At 31.2% G+C, this 21,882-nt stretch overlaps 1 protein-coding gene and 1 pseudogene across 1 annotated transcript in view; both read right to left on the reverse strand.

Moving 5' to 3' along the window:
• ADGRB3 (adhesion G protein-coupled receptor B3) overlaps positions 1-21,882 on the reverse strand; it is an 898,471-nt gene that overhangs the window by 60,323 nt on the left and 816,266 nt on the right. The window contains exons 21-26 of the mRNA XM_049776768.1: positions 21,299-21,449; positions 18,507-18,576; positions 17,233-17,299; positions 14,104-14,189; positions 8,300-8,398; positions 7,820-7,991 (exon numbers count right to left, since the gene is read on the reverse strand). Coding sequence (XP_049632725.1) covers positions 7,820-7,991; positions 8,300-8,398; positions 14,104-14,189; positions 17,233-17,299; positions 18,507-18,576; positions 21,299-21,449 — 645 coding nt within the window. The remainder of the gene's footprint in view (positions 1-7,819; positions 7,992-8,299; positions 8,399-14,103; positions 14,190-17,232; positions 17,300-18,506; positions 18,577-21,298; positions 21,450-21,882) is intronic.
• On the reverse strand, positions 9,411-9,468 carry LOC126014593 (uncharacterized; annotated as a pseudogene).

Below are 21,882 nucleotides of genomic sequence, written 5' to 3' on the forward strand. Positions count from 1 at the left end.
TGATTAAAAAATATTAGGATAACAACATTTTTTCTCAGCTTGGGTCACTTTTTCTCTATTTGATTTTCCATGTAACACCATACATTTATCATGGCCACTGAACAGACCAAAAAACAGTTCAAATTCATCATCAATATTATCTTTCTCTGAAAACTATTATCATAATCATCTCATAATTACATTAGTGTGGGAGTTCAAATTACTTATATCGTACTTCCATGTTCTCAGTAGGTCCCAGAGAAAAAAACAGCTCTTTACAATTCACCACAGGTCCATTTTACAGAAAACATAGGCCCACCATACTCACCTTCCTCTCATTATAGTCACTTTCTTGATCCTATAATCCTAGATTCCCTTAAAATACTGTTAAATTCTAACATCTCCTATTAGTCATTGAAGTCCATTATCATCAAATATCAGCTGAACACTTTAGCAAAAAGGGAGGGAATATGCACATTAATAAGAAGTTGCACCTAATTTCACTGTAAAATGTCAAGCTTGGAAATAGTTGTAGCTTCACATCCAAACTATATTTTACACAGTATGACTTCTTTCTAATAGTTATTTATAAGCACCTTTGTCTTCATTAATTTTTTAATTGTTTTCTTGGGGAGAGAATAGTTTTAGATTAGCTAGGGAAAAGTAGTCTGTTTTAAACATTCACTGTCATATGCTTGAAAACATTTTGTTTATTTGTACTTTGGTAAAAATCAAAATCAAAATGGGATATCTGTATAAAACAGATTGAGAGAAATGGGAAAAAAGAAAAAATTAAAATGTAAGCATTTTGATAAGAAATTACTTCAAGAATTTAACAAAATGTTCTGGGGACTCATCTGGTGCAGTCGACTGTCTGCAAGTGTTTGGAAAAGAGAAAACAGAAGCTTGGTTTTGCCGTTGATGCTACAGACAGCCACAGAATTCTTGGATACAACAAAATTATCCATTTATGTACTTTTCTTTCTTTCTTCCTTCATTTTACTGAAAGGTTTTATTGTAGTTTATTTTGTGTCATAATCTTGTTATTTTCTCCATCTGACATCAAGCTGCAAGATTATCTTCTAACTAGGAATAAATAACCAAAGAGGAGAGATGAGAAGAATGTGCAGGCACATAGAAACCACATAGAAAGTGGTTTCCTAGCAACGGTAACTCGTGTGTAATTTGAATTTCTATAGTAAAGTGGAGATAGTAAATAGTATATGTTACTATATTCTTATTGTAAATAATTTCAGTTATAAAAGTGGACAGAAGAAAGGATCCATTTTTATTAAATGCTATTTTATAAGTACTATACATACTTAGATTTTGTTGCTAACAAAATATGTTGTGATAAATTAGATGGCTTGATTTTTAGAAAATTTATCATTCTATGTTTCTTTTTTCTCTTTTGGCAGAGGCTTCTACTAAACTAATTAAGAAGAGGAAGGTGTCTCAGTACAATAAAATCTGTACTCTTAAAATATACTTAAAATAAAGACATTAGCCCTGAAGGCCAGAACAAAATGTTATGCAAATAATCAATTTGTTACTGCTGTTTCTTTTTTCTTTTTAAAGTGGAATATAATTGAATGGGCAGTTTTAGAGTAATTATTTTCTTCCTTCTCTCCTGACTTTAAATTATTTCGCTTTACAACTGAACCTACTAACAGCAAACACTTTTTCTTCTTTTTTTTTAAACACTGATCACTAAGTTGCTCATGATTAAGTTTCAGCCTTACAATGTACACCACCATTCACGCATAAACATTTCCTGCCACCAATGTTCCCAATTTCAATCTTACCCATCCCCCACCCCAGCCAGCTCATGCGCAGGCATTTATTCCTCTTTCTCTCTCATCCTTTTATAATTCCTTTGTTTTAAAAGCAAATAAAATTTACTTATATTAAAATAAACTTAGTTTATATTTCTAAAAATGTCACAGTTATGTATTTCTTTTTTCCATATTAAACTGTAGGGCAATATTCCTACTATGTTGTGCTACCTCTTTTTTTTTTTTTTTGGCAAGACTGCAATATTAGTTAAATGTGATTATTTCTTATTAATGTTTGGATAATCAGTAAGAGATAAAACTGACCAAATTACACAATATATGTAATAAGATACATATTGTGTAAACATATAATATAGAAATGTGTCCTCTACTTAAGGTAAAGAGAATATTCCTTATATCTATTATGTATAATTAAGCACTGACATAGTATTTACAAGGTTATTTTGGGGGGTGGTTTTTTTTGGGGGGACACACCCGGTAGCACTCAGAGGTTACTACTGGCTCTGCACTCAGAAATTGCTCCTGGCTCAGGGGACCACATGGGATGTTGGGAATCAAATCCTCATCCATCCTGGGTCCGCAGTATACAAGGCAAAGTATGCCCTACCACTATGCTACCACTAAGACCCCAGATTTTCCTAGTTTTATGAGTCATTTGGACTCAGTTCGGGAATGGTGGTATCTAAAAACACAAAGTACCATGTTAGTGATTTTGAGAAAATAGTTTACATTGTCATTTGAATTATCAAGCTTGCTAGAAAATTTTATACCATATGCACATTGCAAAATTAAGTATTTCAAATGTATATCACATGAGATTTACAGTTATGTGGGAAGGTAACAAAGGTGACCCATTTGCCAGCTGGAAACAATATTTGAGTTACTCTAATACAATGTGGATTTCAACAGTAAGCTTCATATCTATTCTAAGAATATTAAATTATGAAAATTAAAAAAGGAAAGAATCTTCGTACTGGAAAAAAGGAGGGCATATTTCACCATTAAAAATATATTTTGTAGGAGACTGGAGAGTTAATATAGCAAAGAGATAGGGTGATTGTCATACTCAATTGACATGATTTTTATCCCCAGAATCCCATATCATTGTCCATGCACCTTAGGAATGATCTCTGAGTGCAGAGTCAGGGCTCAGCCCTGAAAACTGTTAGGAGGGGTTCCCAAACCAAATACATATGTAAAATAATATAAAAATAAACAAAATGAATTTAGGCAATGATATTACCTCATCACAAAGTTTTGACTAGGTATCAGTATTAATAATATTTCATCATGCATTTTATTTTTCTTGTGGGGAGATTCTTTGCCACACTTAGCTGTGGTCAGATCAGAGCTGACTACAGACTCTGCTCTAGTCATTCCTTATGGTTTTCAGCAGATCACATAAATATTTTGCTAGAGATTGAACCAGCGTCAATAGCTGCATTCAAGGCAATTAGGTCCTAGCATCTATATTATCTTTCTGACTATCAACTTCTTTTTAAGATCCAAGTAAGGCTCCAAGGAAACAACTGTCTTATTTGTTTGCTATCTAAATATTATCTCTAAATTTTGGAATAAACACACATTCGTTAGTGTTATCAATGACAATTTATATAGCAAAATACATAATAAGTAAGTATTCAATTTCAGAGAAAAAATCTATAGTTTTTTTTTTAAAAGAAGAAAAATGTCATATCTCTAAAAGAGCTACGCTTTTTTCTGGAAATAAGTTTTATGATTATCTTTAGGCTATGATCAAAATATTCTATGTTTGAAACTGACATCTTTTTATCCCATCTCAATTTTTTTTATAAAACCTATTTGTCGTGTGTGTGTACACACACACACTCACATATAGAAGTTTCTGTCAGAACTTTTCCATAGTAGCTAATTGTATTAACAACTGTCAAAACATGATTTCCTGGTTATTAAATCATAAAATGATTTTATTGAAATGGGTGACTAAATATTTTTACTATGTTAATGGGAATAAAAAATCAATATAGACTAGCATTGCATTTTCAATGATTAGTTCAAAATGAGTAATTTTTGTTAATAAATTAATAGCTATGTCATAAATCTTTCATTCCACTCATGCAACATGAGCATAAAATTTGCATTTATACTAACTCTCAAAATACCTTCTAATATCTCTATGTGTATATAAACAGGGAAGATTTTGATTATAGAGCAAATCTAATTTCTCTATAATGACGAAGCTTTAAATGAAAATTCTTTAAAATGGTTATGCAAATATCAAGATCATTACTAGGAGGCATCACAGGTCCAGAGAATTCTTTTGACCTTTTAAATGTAAACTGCCTGAAACTGTCAGGCAATAAAAGTAGCCCAGCTCATAGCAACCTTCCAGTTCACTGACTGTTCCTTGAGAATCCCAATTCTGCCATCAGAAACTGAGTTTTCCCCTATTGGGCATTGTTTATTTCTTGTTTTATTTCTTTACATATCATATGTGAAAAGTTTAGCTAATCATTATATAATATCCCGGGCCCGGAGAGATAGCACAGCGGCGTTTGCCTTGCAAGCAGCCGATCCAGGACCAAAGGTGATTGGTTCGAATCCTGGTGTCCCATATGGTCCTCCGTGCCTGCCAGGAGCTATTTCTGAGCAGACAGCCAGGAGTAACCCCTGAGCATCGCCGGGTGTGGCCCCAAAAATCAAAAACAAACAGTCATTATATAATATCCCATAAATGATATTTTGTATAGTTTCACATCTACTGCTTGTTATATTTTATTGGTTTTTAAGTTGCACCCACCTATGCTCAAGGCTTATTCCTAGATCTATGCTCATAAGTCATCCTGGTGAATCTCTGGGATCATAAGAGGCGCCAGAGATTGTATCTAGGTTGGTTTATGTAAAGCAAGGCTCTACCCCTGTCCCTTCAGACACATTTTTTTTTTTTTTTTTTTGGTTTTTGGTCACACCTGGCAGTGCTCAGGGATTACTTCTGGTTCTACACTCAGAAATGACTCCTGACAGGCTCAGGGGACCATATTGATTGCCGTTATTCGAACCACTATCCTTCTGCATGCAAGGCAAATGCCCTACCTCTGTGCTATCTCTCCGGCCCCCATTCAGACACATTTTTAATTTTAAAAAATATTTTATATAATTCAAGGTAACTTATGTAACTTATTTTCTTAAAGAACTCAGAATAATTTTTACACTGGTAAAAAAAATAGCATTTTTATTCTTTTTTTGTTTTGTTTTGTTTTTTTGGGCCACACCCGGCGTTGCTCAGGGGTTACTCCTGGCTGTCTGCTCAGAAATAGCTCCTGGCAGGCACGGGGGACCATATGGGACACCGGGATTCGAACCAACTACTTTTGGTCCTGGATTGGCTGCTTGCAAGGCAAACACCACTGTGCTATCTCTCGCGGCCCGCATTTTTATTCTTAACTCAATTGATAATAAAAAATTTCGCCATGACCTAGAGGAATTCAGTGATTATTGGCCTTCAGTTCTGAAAAAGAATTATCTCCTATTATGTTATACTGTATACACACTTTGCATTTTTTGAGTACACAGGGCATATTCAAATTATTTAAAAATAACACTACAATTGAAATTAAATATAAAATAATTGTTTATTAATCTTAAATACTTTCTATTTAAAATGAAATTAGTTAAGGATGAAGAATGGAGATATGTGTATGTGTTAAATAATCTAATTTTATTTATGTTCAATTTATTAATCCATTCTTAATATATTATGTAAAAATCTAACTTTAATACTCCACTTTATACCCTCTTATCTGCCAGTTTTTTTTGGGGGGGGAAGGTCAGAGGTTGGATCTTACCTGATGGTGCTTAGGAGGCACTCCTACTGGTGTTTGGAGGACCATATTCAATGCAAGGATTGAAAGGCAAAAGTCTTGATCCCTTTACTCTCTTTCTCTGGCATGTTCAGTCCCCTTCCCCCTTTAAGGTAATTTATCAATAGATCTTACTCTAGACTTCTCTCTAGTTTTGACACCTGTGTTTTTCCCTTTTATACTCCCAAATCTGTTTCAATCCAACAGTTTTAGTATACAAAGACACCCTTTTATTTTAAGCTTTTATTCAAAATAAATTTAATTATCAAACACAATTATTTTTGTTGTTGTTGTTGTTATTGGTTATTATTATTTTTTTTTGTATTTTTAGGCCACACTTGGCAGCGCTCAGCGATTACTTCTGGCTCTGTGCTCATAAATTGCTCCTGGCAGGCTCAGAGGATCATATGAGATGCCGGGATTCAAACCACTGTCCTTCTGCATACAAGGAAAACACCCTACTTCCATCTATCTATCTCTAGCTATCTCTCCAGCCCCAGTTGTCAAACACAATTCTTAATAAATGATCAGCTTTATTCTAAAGACCAGAATGTTTAATTAAAAAGTATCTTATTCAACAATTGTGATGGAAAAAACTGGTAAATTAATTGCAGGAAAATGAACTCAGACCTCTTTCCATCACCATGCACATAATCAAAATATATTAAAGAATTTATAATAAGACCTGAATGTATAAGGAAAGTAGAGAAAAATGTAGGGAGAACTCTCCATAACATTAAAGTTAAAGGCAATTCAAGCATAAAACAATGGTCACCAAGTAAGTGGAAACAAAGAATTTCATTAGAGTAAGAAGTTTCTTCACCTCAAAGGAAATAATGACCAGGATAGAAATCTGTCAACAGAATAAGAATAATTATTCACCCAATATCCATCTAATAAGGTGGTAATATTTAAGATAAATAAGGCACTGGTAACAAGGAAATAACATTCAACACCATTAAAAAATGGGAAAAAATGAATAAGAAATTTCAAAGAAGAAATATATATTGTCAAAAAGTACATAAAAATATGCTACATGTCATTTATCATTAGGGAGATTCAAATCAAATCCACAATGTGATATTATCTTACACCATCAGACTTATTCACATCACAAAGAAAAAAAAGTATAGGAATAGATGCAGGGAGAACAAGACTTTCATTTACTGCTGGTAGAAATGTAGACTGGTCCAGTCTTTTTGGAAAACACCATGGATATTCCTCAATAAAACTAGAATTAGTGCTTTCATATGACCCAGCAATACCTCTTCTAGTGACATGCCAAACGAGTCAAAAAATAAAGTGCAGAAAAGTCATCTGCATTCCTAGACTAGTATTTGGAATACTATTCACAACAGCGAGAATTGAGAAACAGTCCAAGTGCCTGAAAACTAATAGATAAAGTCATGAAATTTGCTTATTCTTGAATGAATATGGCTAGTTTTATGCTGAGTGAAATGAGTCAGAAAGAAAGGTAGAGACAGAACTATCATACTGATTTATATACAGGATATTAAAAAAAGCATAGTTTGAGAACAATACCCAAAGAAATGGAAATGGATGAGAAATATATGATTAGAATATTAATTGGAGGGGCTGGAGTGGTGGTGCAAGTAAGTAGTAAGGTGTCTGCCTTGAGCGTTAGCCTAGGATGGACTGCAGATCAATACCCTGGTATCCTATATGGTCCCCCAAGCCAGGAGCGATTTCTGAGTGCATAGCCATGAGTAATCTCTGAACATCACCTGGTATGGCCCTCCAAAAAAACAAAAAACAAAAATAAAAAAGAATAATAGTTGGAAATTATCATACTAGACAAGAACTGGGAAGTCATAGGATGTAAAGTAATTTGAATGATACACCTTCAGTAACAATATTTCAAACAGAGAACTGAGAGAGAGAGAAAGAGAGAGAAAGAGAGAAAGAAAGAGAGAGAGACTAAAATTATCTGCAAGAGGTAGGCTGAAGGTAGAGGATGGGAGACAGCAGGGTACTAGGGAAACTGGTGGCAGGAAATGAAATCTGGTAAATTGATTTGAACACATTATGTTATTGAAACTCAACTATCAGCAACTTTTAAACTGTACCTTATGATGATTCAATTAAAAAATGTATAAAATAAATATCAGTTGAAGAAAATAAATAAATAATAAAAACTAGCATTACCCTCCATCCCTTTCCTCTCCCAAGAATTATATTTCTCACCTCTCTTCGAAGGATACAGTGGACCATGACTATCACAAAACCTTGCAATGAATCAAAAACAGCAAAAAGTATTTGAAATAATATAGAGCGTTTGTCTGTCATAGCCAGAACTGCAGACATCCATGTCAGAGCCAGAAGTGGTAACACTACACAGGAGCTCCAAAGTGATGCCCTGTTGGAGTGACAAACAAAGCAACATTATGTACATATATGACACACCCTAGTCAGTAACCAAACCCCCGTTCTACAAAGCATTCTTGTAGGTAGCACCAAGGCTATTAACGTGGAAACCACAAATGTTAACAATTCAAAAGTTTATTTTTATAGATAATTCTACAACAGTTATTAAGGCAGTTGCCAATTATACATATTTAAGTATGCTTGTAGCTCTAGTATTAACAAGCTTTCTATCATCATAGCATTTTCTCACATGCACTGTAAAAGATTTGTAACAAGAAGATGTAAATGATTGGGACTAACATGGCGTTACTGGCGGTGGTGGCTGACAAAGCTGTTGTTGAAACTACTCCACACTTGGCACATTTGAGCGTCAAACCGCTATGAGGCTCACTCATCTGACTGCAAACAAACAGAACACCCACAAAAAAGAACAAAATATTGAATTGTCACCAAAAAAAAGTTGCTGCTGCAAGTTAGCGTTTAAATACGATATCATGCAAAAAAAACTATATTTATCAAAAACAGGCTCTAGAGGTCATTTAAAAGATGCAATTACACTACACATTATTTTTGTAGCAGTTATTTTTTTTTTCAAAATACATAGGCCTCTGCTGCATGCAAAACAGAGTTCTATCATTTACACCATAAATGGCCCTTGTATTTACTGACCAAAGTTGCTCGATACATTGAGTTAAACATAAGCATGTGCTTGTGTAGACACACAGTGAACACCCTTTATTCAGACCCCTAATGCACATCAGAGGATTTTTAATTTCAAAGGCCTTTATTGTAATTTACAGAAGGTACATAGTAATTAAAACCTTCTTAACTGTAAGTATGTATTACAAAAGCTCAATTATAAAGGTACATTTCAAGTCTTCACACAGAGATGTCATCTTTATCTCAATAGTCATATTTTTAAATTTTTGTAGTACCAGCATGTTTTAGGATGATCTGAATACAGGGACTGATGACATTTGATGAATATCATTAGTAGATAATAAAGGTGATAATTTTTCACTATATAAAACACAGTATAGTCATTACATAACATATTCTTTCTCAAAATTTTGTCATAAATTTAACTTATTATCATTTAAATGAACCATTTTAGAGATCTTTGCAAGTAAAATACATTTCAAATAATATATTTATACTTAATATATTATATCAAAGAAGTCAAGTCAAAATACATAAAAATTTAACAGACATTTTGATTTAGAAGAGTCCCTTGAATATTATAGGCTTATTAGGATATAAATTATCAAAATAAAACCATAAAGAAATTATTTGCATCAAAATTGAATAAAAATTAAATATTTTTCAGTGGTATATTTCTCCTATGCACTACCATGCATTGTTTCTTATTTTAAAATGTAAGTTTCCACATCATATATTTTTTTTTTAGTAGGGGGGCCTTCCAGTGGAGACCAGAAGGCCTGCTGGAGAAATTCTTAAAGTTAATATTTTTAAATTTTTTTATTTATTTTTAATTATGTGAACAATGGTGCAAAGAAAGAGGACAAGGTAAAGTTACAGTGAAAGGGCAATCACCCAAAAACAGAGTTCTCAGAAAAAAATCCCCCTGCTAACACCTTAATTTTGATCTTACAGTCAAGGAACATTAAAAAAAATAAAACTGAACCCATGTTCAATTACTTTGTCCCTCAAGACCCCAGATTTTAGTACATTATAACATTTCTTAGTGGTACACCAAGCAATCTAAAGCCATAAAATTTATGTAACTCCTTAAACTTGAAGACATAGTAGTTTTTTACATTTCCATGCACATGCATATTAGTTTAAGTTAAACTCAAAAGTTTAAGTGTTTTTTTTTAAGGCTTAAAGTTAAAGGAGCACAGTAAAAATGGTGTTAGAGTGGCAATTATCATTTGTATAGGCCCACCAAAATATGGGGACATCCACATCATATTTTAAAACATAGAGAAGTTATTTTAATATCTGAATAATAGCAAAAGAGAAAATCCTAAGTGTTTATATTCCAGCAAAACTTCCTGCCATGCCCCCCTTGAACATGTACTCTTTTTAAAATAGTTCTTGAGTGAAGACTAAAACTAAAAGTTAAAATTATAATAAATTTTAATGGCTTTATGTAAATTTTGGTAACTTATTGAATATAGTAAGCACATGTGCCCAAATTTTTCAAATGATAACCAGCACTCTATCATTTTGCTTAATGAATGCCTCAATGGGTTTTGCAATAAATTTGAAACTACTCTTAAAAGAGTACTCCAAAAGAGACAAAGATTCTCTATTTAGGCTTACTTAGACTGTCTATACCTAGATATAAAAATAATGATATTGTTATACAAGCATCTATGTATCTATGTATCTATCTATCTATCATCTACTATATATCCAATCCAATCTAATCTAATCTAGATATCTATCTAATCTATTGGTTGGATGGTTACATTCAGTTATGCTAGGGATTACTCCTGGCTCTGCACTCAAAAATTACTGTTGGCTGACTTCGAAGACTATATGGGATGCAACGGGTCAAACCAACTGGCTATAGGCAAAGCAAACATTCTACCTGCTCTATTGTTGCTCTGGACCCTCTACATATTTTTAAATTTCCATAAATACTTCTTATATAAAATATTGCCCTCATGGTGTAATTGAGTGTATTTATTGAGTCCCAGGAGGTTATTTTTATAAGAAATGACAGACATTTATGTTTATTTTTCTTATCACTAATAGTTTTTTGATTTAAATTCCTTTCTTTATCTCTAAAATAAAGCAGCTTGGACTTGTCATTTGTTATTTGAACTTCAAAAATGGACGTATTTATCTTTAACAATTAAACAGATCTCAAAAAGATTGAAAATCCAAAGATTACTTACAAAGAATTTTAAAATAAATGTAAGCAAGTATTTTATCCCTGAAAACTATAATTTGATCTAAGTATGAATTTTTCTGAAAATATATTTTAGTGAGCATTTGAAAGACTCATTTGTTTTTTATTTGTGACTTCAAGTTCATTTAAGAGCCTATACAAACTTTCCCTAGTTAAAACCAATGGTTGAAAATTAAGCAAATGTTTTAATGATCTGACATATTTTGACCGCTATTATTAGAAATAAATAGAATAGAGGAAATGTAGGTAACCATAAAGATCTAAGAGTTTTCTAGTTTTTGTTTTTTGTTTGCTTGCTTTATTTTGGGGGGGGCATATCCAATGGTGCTCATAAATTACTACTGGTACTGTGCTCAGAAATTACTCCTGAGAGGCCTGGGGGACATATATGATGCCCTGGATCAAACCTGAGACAGCTGCATACAAGGTAAATGCCCTATCCGCTATGCTATTACTATGGCCCTGGTATTGTTTTAAGTTTTCATGACAACAGACATTAATATAAAAATACTCAGCATAGCTGTAAGTAGCTAGAATAAAATAAATATCATGGTTTTTTAAGGAAAATTATATATTTGTGAATGATAAAGCATTGACAATGAAGTGATTTTGTTCTAATTTCCCATAAATTCATGTATAGTCAATTCTTACCAGGTCACTTGAATATACAGTCATTTCACTACTGAGTCTTCTGCAGAATTTTGAAAGTATAGAAGTTCTACTTTTTTTCCTCAAATTTATTTTTCTTAATTAAGATATTTTTGTCTGATTAATACAAATTCACCCCAAAGAGAATATACTACCTCTTTTTAGAAGATCTCCTAAAATTGATAGAGTTCTGGTAGTCGTCTCCTTTATTTTATAGGTAAAGAAGACAAAGTAGTTTAATATATTAACAAAGAAGGTTGCATTGTGGAAAAAAGGAAATATGTTATGCTTGAAATCTTCTAAAAAGACAGATACCATTTTTAGCTTGCTTTTATTTCCAATTATATTTTTTTAAGTGTATTTTATTTGCCGTAATTTTTCCTTGGTAAATAAATTTTATGTATAGAAAATTTTAATATAGTCTGGGTATTATAAATGTGTCTAACGGGTATTATTAAATATTTATATTTTACTTTAAATAATTTTTCCTTTATAAATATAAACATAAGATTTTTATTTGACAGTTACTAAAAATACGTTATAAAAAGAAACAAAGAAAAATGAAATAAAAATGGGAAGAGAAGCATCCTGGTACCATATTTCATTCTAAGTAATATACATTATTTCAAAATAAATGGTTAGCATATAAAATAGACTGTGAAGTATCACGTAAAATCAGGTAATCTGATTAGTAAGTTAGCAAATAACTTCAATATTTCTTTGCTTATTTCTTATAATCTTCACTAAATTTGTACTACAACCCTCATTGTTACCCTCTGAACTCGTTAGCTTCAAGTAGTCATTTTTTTAAGTATTCCCTCGATCACTTTCAATATATACATACTTAAGCAAAAGTGTCATTTTATATTACAGAAACAATTTAAAATCTAGACATTAATTTAAATAATTTACTTTTAACTTCAAATAAAGTGAATAACCTACTTTTATAATACATATTAATCAGTAACCTATGAAACAAAAGAAGTATTTTTCTCTAAGTAGACTATGAGATATAAAATAATTTCAATTTTGCCAATTATATGTGACTTATAGTGCTATTTTTTTTTATAAATAGAGGTGTCAAGATTAATATATGGTCTCCCGAGCCTTCCATGATTGATGCCTGAGTGCAGAGCCTGGATTAAGATCAGAGCACCAATGGTGTGGCCTCCAAGCTAAAATAATTAATATGTAGCATTAAATGGATGCTTTTAATGATTATTGTGCAATAATATTACAATATCTTCTAAATATGTCATAAAAGTTATATGAATCAAACTGAATGTTGTATAAAATAATAAAATGAATAAAAGAACTATATTTAGTAAGTCTTTAGCATTATATTCATTCTAATGATCTCATCTTTTTCTCTGACCTCATTGTCATGAATGGGAGAATTATATACCCTTGACTGATAGAAGTCAGACCCTTACAAAACAATCTGTCTAGGCTTGTTTTATTTCCCACTTAGCATAACAATGCAATGGTCACAATTTCTTTATTAAGTTACTCTAATAAATTCATTGTAATATATTTCATATATTTTATCATAAAGCAGGATCAATATATATACATTTTATAGGTAAAAACACTAAAGTGCTGAAAGACTGATATTTTCAAATACAACACTGCTAGTAAACTGCAGAGCTAGAGCATGACTTAATTTTTACATCAAAGCTTATCAAACTGCTCATTAAAAATCATATAAGTTTATATACTTTAGGCAAAGTTTCTCTGATAGTATTCAGTCTGATTGACAAATTCAGTATGATGGACAAACTCTAGGTGTATGAAACTAACAATAACATGACTTTTAAGTTCATATAGATTAGAAAGCTCACTGGACCAAGTTCAATTCTACTTTTTAGAGAAGTGTTGAGAACTCAGCAGTACAAATAACATGTCTAAGTATAAAATAATTAACCTCAGGAAAACACCTATGATGATCTCATTAGAACTTTGCATTTTTGATTTTTATATGAATGTATCAATATTTATATTTTAAACAAAATATAAATTTTATTAAAAATACCTATATCACCTTATGTCAGAAACCATATAGACTTAAAAACAGATTATTAGGTTCTATATTTATGAAATAATATTATAAATTATTAGATAAACAATAATTGTAAGTTAAGTATTAAGTATTGAATGAAAGAAATAGTTTAACAGAAATAATAGTTTACTATTTATTTCTCCTTACCATTCAGGTTTGTTTCCTAATGACATTATATTTAATCTATTCTTTTCTTTATGACCCAAAATATTGGGCTTTTGTAAAGTTTCACCCAGGACATGTGTTATAAATTTAACTTAATACTTAATTTTATTTTACAAGCACACAATATGTACAGATAAGCTTAGGATTTCTTCATAATCTATTACGTAATTTTAACTTTTCTTATATTATTTAAGAATTTCACATTGGAATATTTTGGTAGTAGAATATACCAGCTCTACTTGAATGTCAAGAACAAAATTCAAGGCACAATCAAATATAGTCAATGTTGATCTGAGTCAGAGTATGGGATTCATTGGTAAGAAACCTCAAAATCCACCAATTGCAGCTTACCCGGCTCTGTGTTTGAGCTTTTTATCTAGGATCCCATCTCTGGAAACAAGTTTATTAAATACCAAAATGCCAATCACCATGTTGACCTGTCAAACAGAAACAAAGGTTGACCTTTCAATGATATTGAAGGGAATTAGTTCCTTGTTCCTCCTGAAAACCCTATGGTACCAATTTATAACCAGTGTATAATTTTATAGTCACAATAGTAGCAATATAAAGAACTTCTTAACACTTTTTATAGGTCCGTAATAGAACATGGCATAATCTAACAGTGGTGTGACTTTAAGTACATTTATTTTCAATGCTTTACATTTAATGCTGAGGACATGAACATTCAATAACTTAACTTTTTAGATTTTGTGAAAGTATGGCCATTTGGCTTTCTGAGACACCCACCAATAAAATCTATTGACTAACTGAATTTTTACCCTGTGTCGAGCTAGATGTAAAAAAATTTTAAACTCATAGTGTGTTGCTGGGGTAGAACCCGGTAGTCAGGGATACTAGAATTGTTAATGCCTCTGCAAAAAAAAAATAGAATGCCTTAATTCATTCTGTGGGATTGACTATTTCTCTAGAAAAAATAGTGGTACGCACTCCGATGGTTATGCTTTCTCAGGTGAAACAGGAAGATGAAGCCTGTTTAACTCTCCAGAACTCCTTAACAGATGCATACTGAAAACAATTCTTAGCATTTGCTTTATTGAAATCCTCTTACTGTTTTCGAATGTTTCCTAACTCTTACTTAAAAGTACTTTTCATAATGCAATTACCATATTTTTCTTTCATAAACAATATTGTAAAATAATGTAAAGATAATTGGGGGCCAGAGAGTTAGCACAGCGCTAGGGCATTAGCTTTGCATGCAGACGAACCAGGACAGATGTGGTTCGAATTCCGGCATCCCATATGGTCCCCCATGCCTAAGTTGTGATTTCTGAGCACAGAACCAGAAAAAAAAAAGATAATTGTGATATATTTGTAGGAGTGTCCAAGATCTCTACAAGCACTATGTCAGTTAGAATTCCAGACCAATACTAAAACCAACATATAGAAACATTATTTTGACTTTCTTTATCCTCAGTGATCAACATGAATCTCTCAGGCAAATAGTGAAGTCTCCACATTCAAACTAGTAGCTGATGTAAATTAATTTAAAGATTCTGAATAGTTAAGAAAAATGATACCATTTCTCCAAATACTGGCAATAATGAAATACAAAGCTAAAATATATTGAATTGATGGTACAAGGAAGAGTCAAGGCACCTGATACATAGGGACTTAGGAGCTATCACTCTTCATAATTTCCTAATAAGATACCATTTAATTAAGAGGAAACATTCATCTTCATACTTCTCATTATTTGTAATAAGAGGAAAATATATTCCATGAATTTTATTCATCTATAATTTAATTATGAAGTAATTCATCATGACTACAAAGACCATAATTAGTGTTTCAATTACACAATATTCTTTATTTCTTCTTTTTTGGTTTATCTATATATTAACCTAATACCTTAGAGAAATAATTCAATTTATTAAATAAAATGTCAATGAAACAAAAAAAAAACTAACTAATAGGTTGAATTTTTCCTTGATCTGTTTTTTTCTCCTAACACTTTTCATTTTTCATAAAGAATTTTAGCCCTCTATTTTAGTTTAGTGGAAAAGAGTATGAAATGTAAAGAAGAAAAGTCAGATATATTAAGAACTATTTTACTAAATTTCAACTTACTAAACAGATTAATCAAGAAAAAAATACATTTTTCAATTAGAATTCTGATTTTGTAGGGCCAGAAATATAGCACAGTGGTAGGCATTTGCCTTGCATGCGGCCGATCCTGGAGGGCCCCTGGGCACCCTATATGGGCCTCTGGCCTGATTTCTGAGTGCAGAGCCAGGAGTAATCCCTGAAAATTTCCAGGTGTGACCCCAAAACCAATAAAAAAATAATATATAATTTATAAAGAAATATTATTTCACAATGATATAAATATTTATATATAATTCAGCCCATGTCTTTCTTCATATATGCTTTTCAAAGATTTATTGGACAAGGAAATTTGAAAATCAATAAATTCATAGAGAAACAGAAATGTATACTGCTAAAAATATTTCAGTTCCCATAATTAAATATGTGAAACAACTGTTTTATGATTTTACAAGAAAAACCTTTATGCACAACACATGGCACTGGTTCTCAACTGAGTGTTTTTTACCTAGAGTGAATGTGGAGACAATTTCAATTATTACAACAGGAAGGTGTTTCTGGTTTCTAGTAGGTAGAGATCATCAATCCTCTTAAACATTGTGTATTATAAAGGACAGCCTATCAATAAATAACTATCTGGTTCAAATGTCTGTAACACTGAGTTTTAGAACCTATAAATTTGCATACATGCATTTTTCATTGGTATTTAATAATAGCACCAGTTATTAATATTATTAAGATCAGGTGGATCATACAAAATAGTATAAGGGCAAGGTGATAATACATATACTTTTAGACTTAAAAATTACTTTATTTAAACACTATAGATTATAAGGTGGCTCATAATACAGTTGGTATTTTTTTTGTAGTTATGTTTTTCATGATTGAGGTTTAGTCATACTATGTACAACATCCTTCATCAGAGCACGTTTCCTGCCATCAATGTCCCCAGTTTTCCTCCCATCCTACCCCTAACTCCTTCCTTGTCTGCCTCTGTGGAAGACACTTTTATTCGCTCTCACTTTTTGTTTTTATCTTTTAGACATTGTACTTTGCAGTACTGTTACTGAAGGGATAGCAAACATATATCACTTTAGTTAATAATTATTTAAGAAAAAGAATTAGTTAAAACTTCTCAATTGTGAAATAACTGTAAGATAACACCTTTACTCTAGTGTTTAAAAAGTATAAACTCTGTTTTATTTTTTTAAATTTTTTATAAACTCTGCTTTCTATAGTCACCATAATAAAAATATTTTAGACTATTAATGGACTGACTGATGGTTGATAAAAAGTTAAACAATGAACTTTTAAAAAAACTTAACACAACAAAAATTTGAACAACAATTAAAGCTCTGTACACTGTAATTGAAGCAAATTTCTTTGCAAAGAAAAAAAGTTGTTTTTGATGTTTACCAGTACAACAGCAGCCGCAGGTCCAACAAAAGCGTAGAGCAGTCCTCCCTCAAGAGAAAGCCAGCAACTGAAAATCACATTAGATAAAAACTAACAAAAGTTAGTGATAATTTTTAACCCAATAGTGCTTAAAGTAGTCTTCAAACTAAAACATTAGCCATTGTAAATTTTATTGTTTTAATTGTACACTCTAAGCTAAAATACATCTATAAATTTAATTCTTTTATTATAAATACAGTTTTTCAAAGACTTTATAAGAAAATTGTTAGACTGATGCAATAAATGAAAGTTTAAAGTAAATAGTGCCATGCCAAGTGCTGACATATAGTCTTGTTACATGTACACATACATAGATAAATACTAATACATATACAAATACTTATAAAGTTCATATGTATATATATATATAATTACTAATTATATAAGAAAATAGTGCTGTGGCAACAGGAGTTCATCCAGTACATAGGAAGTTGTTTTTGTTTTCAAAAGAGCAGGCGAAGTGATATCTTAGGATATTTTCTAATTAAGCAAATACATGAAATGAACCAAATAGAAATGGTTCCTCGTTCAAACCAAATAAATAGAAATTTTCACACATTTTCCCCTAATCAAATGCACATCTATTTTCCCATTTTTAAATAGTATTTTAAACTGACAGAGTTGATTAAGCAAAATACAAAATGTTATGAGCATTTTACATATAAAATTTTGTAAGTAGTTTGAAAAGTTTCACAGCTATGACAAGGATGGGTTGATACCATAAACATTTTTTTCTAATTTATTTGGTCATTTGGGAAGTTCTAATATGCAACCTACCTATTTTCTTTGATTTATAAATTTTGATATGATGCCCTGCAATAGGAACAAATTTTGAACATAACACAATTTGGTGGCTGCTGTATATATTATCATTGGTAAAATATGGAAGTCAGACCAGAATCACATTGTATAAGGCAAACATGTTAATCTACATCTGGTATTATAAGATAATATGATATTGACTATATAATGCAAGTATTAAATGTCAAAATAAAATATTTATCCTTCTGAATAAATAATATTAAAGCAAAGATTCAAAACAGTGTTGCATCATTCATTTCCTAATTTTTATGCATTTAAGATTCTTTAAGACATTAATCACTAGTGCACTTTATATCATTATTAATGACTCAATGACATAAATGTAAGCTATCAACAGTGCCTACCAAGATAGATGAAGCAATCCTGACATTTAATTTATTATAAATGTGATTTATCTCTGTGGATAAACTTACTAGTGATCAGTGCCATATCCTTTCGTCCTGGTGAAGCCTACTGATGTGGCCACTACTAATGCTGGTAAACCTGCAAGAAAAGTAGTCACTCTTCACATGCAGCTATAATTATTAAGAATTCTAGTTCAAAAATAAATCCTGAACTAACTGTGGATGCTTAACTCAGAGTTTCCTTTGAATGAACCACATTACAAATTTTTTCCAAAGTACAAAAATATGAAAGCAACAGCAATGTTTTTAACTCAGTACATTTCTCTGATGTTGCTAAGTTACCAAAACATCTGAGATGATTCTAAAGAAAACTAATAACAGAGATTTAGGATATCTTTTAAACTATTAAACTCCCTCAGGCTGTACACTGTTATAAAGGAAATTCATACCTATAAAATCAGAAAGGAAAAAAATAAATGTTTATATATGATGAAATATAAAAGTAGAACATCCAGTTGGCCATATAATAATCCAAACTAAATTGTACATATAAAAGGATAAAAACAATAAATACTGGTACGTGATAAATTATTTTTATTTATAATAAAGACATAGGTATAATATTAATGACCATAGAAAATTAATTTTGTGCTTCCTTGCTATACTCTTTAAGGAATGATTGAAGATCAAAAATGGTAAGCTAACTTTTTTAATGGTTCTCTAAGTAGAATTTATTCCATGTATAATAGAGTAGAACATTTTGAAATTCAATTAACTGCTTACCTGTATAAATCCTGAGCTAATATCTTACGTTTATGCTTAATGAAACACATATCTCACTTAATTTCCATGGAAATTCTAAACTATGCATCTTAAATAGCATCTTAGTGCTTTTTTTTTTCGGGAAGGCCATATTGATATTTCAGATAGAAAAATTTATCCTCTAATCATTGTCCTATGTTACCTTAAGCTACATCATTTTTGTAACCTATTTACTTCCATTTAATTATTATATCTGATGACAAAAATATCATTACTTACTATCATGCATCATTACAGATTTCAAAAAGATTGTAAATGGAGCTACAGAGTATCTCAAAGGAAATCATCATAATTTTAAACAAATTTTGACCTCCTACATATAATTTGTAATTACGTATAAAACTACATGTAATACATGTATAAATATAAGCAAAAATATATATGTACTTTCATTTGCTCATCCTTCAGGAAAGTCATTGTTGACAAGTTCAAATACATTACAAAATATTTTCTCTCTTGGCTCCATTTCATAAGATTTATATTCTTAAAAAAATTTTAGGATCTAGAGTGATAGTAAATTGGTTAATACTTTTCCCTTGCGTGTGGCTGACTCCAGTTTAATTTCTACTACTATCTGGTCCCCCGAGTCCTGCTGCATACAATCCTGAGTTCAGAGTTGGAAGAATTCCAAATGTTGCCAATTGGGACACAGCTCTCCTGTTATATAAATCATTTAAAATATTGTTTATTATGAAATTAATATAAGTCTTTATTCTTTTCACTCTCAAACTTCCTGATAGTCTGATGCTGTTTGTTTGGCTTTTTTATGCTATGCAGTTTAGGTTACTAATCATACAGAAGACATAACTAAGTAACAGAAAACTGACTCCCATACAGTATATTAAAAAAAAAACTACAAATTTAGGTTAGCTATGAACCCTTTCATCAATTATCATTATTAAAATGTTAAAGTTGCTACCAAACCAGCAAAAATTCTTTATATTATTTACACTTCAAGAATAGTCTGCATTCTGTATTTCTTGGAGTTAATGTTTTCATTTATGACAAAAGTGAAATCTAGTTCACTAACAATCCAACCACAAAAAATCTTGAAATGGAATCTAGACATATTTTTGTGTTAAAATGATATACTTCTTGAGTTTGTGTGTCAGCCTTGCACTGGGACCATGCTTAAGTTTTTATATCATCCCACATTCTACATAAAGATTGCTAAAATTAACACTAAACACAATATTTAGGAAAGCCTAAGTAGAATTCAATTTTCATTTTCTTACTAACTTTTCTATTTGTTTTAACATAGAATCCTGATAAACTAGGAAGCCATAATAAAGCCTTTCTGAAATCAGCTGTATTTTTTTGTCATAAGATATTTTTAGTATAGGTCTTAAAAACTCACAGATAAACAACAAAGTTCCATGACCCAACCTGAAACTATCCCTATCCCTGATCTAGGTTCTTAAGTTAGATAAATATGCATTTGGTTCCATGATCTTTAAGATGACCATTTTATAAGATAATTTAGGAGGAAATGTATAAGATGGCAGACATAATTCTTATTCTGTCAGTGATTTTATGTTTTTTCTTTGTTGACTCACTGGCTCATATGAGGTTTTATTCTATTTCTAAATGTCTTTCTCTTTGTGACATAAATAGCTTTCTCCTTTGACTATAGCCTTTATTTTGAGGTATCTCTTGTAATGGGTTTCTAAAGTAATCTTGATGGTTTTATAAGACTAGTGAGCTATTATGCTTTGAACCCTGGATAATTTAAGATAATTCGCTTTTCAGACAATATATACAGAGAATAATAAGCTTTTCTTCTCACAAAAATATCATGTCTTATCTCACACCATGTTGACTGTTAACTGACTAGCTGCTACATAGTCATTGAACGTTTACTCCTTGTTAATGTTCCAAAAAAGCAAAGAAGGTCAGAACTGCTAGTGTCATAGATTCAAATTTCCATATTTTAAGAAGAAACAAAAATAGTCTGCAGATAATCACTTTCTATTGATTCATTATGTAAATGGAACAAGTCATTTTAACAAAAGTACAACAGGGTATATTAACATGCTTACCCCATCCAAGGCACAAAAAGCGTTTCCTTATGAGCCGTGTCCTAATTTTTCCAGTTACAGCCATATATGACTGCCATGCCTCAGTCAAAACCCAACAGAATGAAGCCAGGAAGAAAAAGTGCAAAAATGCAGTGGTAGTTGTACAGATACTCTGTGGAAATAAAAAAAAAAGAAGACTCATGATGAATATAGGGAATAGTACCTTCAGAAAACTGTTAACTTTCACTTCAGTGCCTTTATTTAAAATATCTACTCCTCTCTAATGGAGAAATTACTTAAAGAGTTTAGGAACAATATGGTTTTTGTACTATACAGATGATCCCAGTTTTAAAATATAATTTTGCATCATGAAATTTTCCATATATGGATGTACATGAAATCTAATATGCTGAGTGAAAACACCAAAGGGAGAGAGATACATGCAGAATAGTGTCACTCATCTATGGGTTTTAAGAAAAATAAAAGACATTTTTGCAATAATTCTCAGAGACAAAAGAGAGGAGGGCTGGAAGGTCCAACTCACGACATGAAGCTCACCACAGAGTGCTGAGTGCAGTTAGATAAATAACTACAATGAGAACTAT

The sequence above is a fragment of the Suncus etruscus genome, chromosome 7 (genome assembly GCF_024139225.1).
Source record: "Suncus etruscus isolate mSunEtr1 chromosome 7, mSunEtr1.pri.cur, whole genome shotgun sequence".
Lineage (NCBI taxonomy): Eukaryota > Metazoa > Chordata > Mammalia > Eulipotyphla > Soricidae > Suncus > Suncus etruscus.